Source organism: Otolemur garnettii, unplaced genomic scaffold (assembly GCF_000181295.1).
Source record: "Otolemur garnettii isolate 467f Iridium unplaced genomic scaffold, OtoGar3 scaffold00003, whole genome shotgun sequence".
In the NCBI taxonomy this organism is placed as follows: Eukaryota; Metazoa; Chordata; class Mammalia; order Primates; family Galagidae; genus Otolemur; species Otolemur garnettii.
In genome coordinates this window covers 37,428,340-37,430,564 of record NW_003852398.1, presented here as the reverse complement: position 1 = coordinate 37,430,564, position 2,225 = coordinate 37,428,340, and the positions used below count along the sequence as shown (strand labels likewise).

The 2,225-nt window shown below is 44.5% G+C and overlaps 1 protein-coding gene across 1 annotated transcript in view; it reads right to left on the bottom strand.

Annotated features, from left to right (window-relative positions):
* Nucleotides 1–2,225, bottom strand: part of HSPA9 (heat shock protein family A (Hsp70) member 9) — a 24,169-nt gene that overhangs the window by 20,214 nt on the left and 1,730 nt on the right. The window contains exons 2-3 of the mRNA XM_023514654.1: nucleotides 1,827–1,885; nucleotides 1,191–1,291 (exon numbers count right to left, since the gene is read on the bottom strand). Coding sequence (XP_023370422.1) covers nucleotides 1,191–1,291; nucleotides 1,827–1,885 — 160 coding nt within the window. The remainder of the gene's footprint in view (nucleotides 1–1,190; nucleotides 1,292–1,826; nucleotides 1,886–2,225) is intronic.

Genomic DNA, 2,225 nt, shown 5'->3' with positions numbered 1-2,225 from the left:
AGCCTCAAGCTGTCCCCCTGGGTAGAGTGCCGTGGCATCACAGCTCACAGCAACCTCCGACTCCTGGGCTCAAGCGAGTCTCCTGCCTCCACCTCCCAAGTAGCTGGGACCACAGGTGCCCGCCACAACACCTGGCTATTTTTTGGCTGCAGCCATCATTGTTGTTTGGCGGGTCCGGGCTGGATTTGAACCCACCACCTTAGGTGTATGTGGCAGGCGCCTGAGCCACAGGCGCTGAGCCTATAATCAGGTTTTTCATACTCTGTTGAGATAATAGTTCCTTTTATATGTACAGAATTAAGTGTACTACTAAAAGTTTTTGTGGCAGCAAAATTTCAGTCATATACAGGTAGAAAACACGCCAAGAAGCAGTATCAGGGCTTCTCTTGGTACCAAACAAGTGGGATAAGAAGTCTCTACCTAGCTCAGGTAGGCCAGGCATGGTGGCTCATGCCTGTAACCCTAGCACTCTGGGAGGTCGCGGAGGGTGGACTGCCTGAGCTCAGGAGTTTAAGACCAGCCTAAACTAGAGTGAGACCTCATCTCTAAAAAGAGCCCGGCATTGTGGTGGGTGTCTGTAGTCAGGCTAAGACAAGAGAATAGCATGAGCCCAAAAGTTTGAGGTTGCTGTTAGCTGTAACACCAGGAACTCTACCTCTACCAAGGGCAAAAAAGTGAGATTCTGTCTCTAAAAAAAAAAAAAAGAGCTCAAGTTGTTTCAGAAAAGGGTATGGTGTGGGGGAAAGAGGAAGCATGAAAGCAGAAAGGCCATGAATGGAAAGAGATCCCAGGTGTACGACATCTAAACCAATGGAAATAAAGGTTTCATGTACAGAGTAAGGATATCTGAAGCTCTGAAGAACATTTTTCATTTAAGCTGTGGAGCTCCAACTTTCTGAGAAGTTTGTTCCTGCACTTCCAATCTTCCTTCAACTAACTTACAAAAATGCAGGACTCTGGTTATAAGAGTAACAGGGCAAGCCATTCCAACTCTTCCTAATGTCATTAGTTTACCTCTATACCAGAAAGATAATTTAAATCCTATCCTAGAAAGCCAAATATGTGCAATTATCAGCACCACAAAGGTTCACCTGACAAGTTTTAAGTAACCAAATGCAGTTTGTAAGTGTAAATCATGTCTTAGCATCCCTCCTCTAAGGCAAAAGGCACAAAATTGGGATCCTAGCTACCATTCATGCTTACCTTTGCTTGTTTACCTTCCATAACTGCCACACAGGAGTTAGTAGTACCCAAATCAATACCAACAACTGCTCCTTTGATTGCTTCTGATCTGTAAGACATTTAAAACAACATTGGGGCTGGCTGTGGTGGATTCCTTGAGCTCAGGAGTTCAAGACAAGCCTGAACCAGAATAAGACCCCCCAACTTGAAAAATAGCCAGGCATTGTGGTAGGTGCCTGTAGTCCCAGCTAAAAGAGGCTGAGGCAAGAGAATCACTGGAGCCCAAGTGAAAATAGCCAGGCATTGTGGTAGGTGCCTTAGTCCCAGCTACAAGAGGCTGAGGCAAGAGAATCACTGGAGCCCAAGAGTTTTGAGGTTGCTGTGAGGTATGACGCTACAGTACTCTATGAAGCATGTCAACGTGGCTATCTCAAAAAACCAACAAAAAAATCCATCCAACAATATTGTGACCAAAATGTCCAGAGACTGAAGAATATTCGATAGAGAAATGAACCGTGGCATATTACATTACCTATAAACAAACTGAGTAACTACAGAGAGGAAGAGTTAATCAATGAATGTAGAGCCCTCTGCTCTTGGGGTTTAGTATGTATTCTCCCTCAATAGAATCAAGTTGTACTTACGCATAATCCCGTCTTGAAACAATTCTAAAAGCCTCGTGGCTAAGGCCATTCCAGCCATCCTAAAAGAGAAAAAACAAATTGCTTTAGCCATGAACTGCATAAGAAAACTTCAACTTGTTCCAATTATTCTTTGGAAGAACACATAGAAGTTTGAACTTTCATTCTGCTGAATAGCTACCACGTATAAAGCATACTGAAATGAAAAAGTGCTTTGTATATGAGAAGTATTAAGACACAAAAAGCAGGCTTGGCGCCTGTGGCTCAAGCGGCTAAGACGCCAGCCACATATACCTAAGGTGGCGGGTTCGAATCCAGTCCGGACCCGCCAAACAACAATAATGGCTGCAACCAAAAAATAGCCAGGCGTTGTGGCGGGCGCCTGTGGTCCCAGCTACTTGG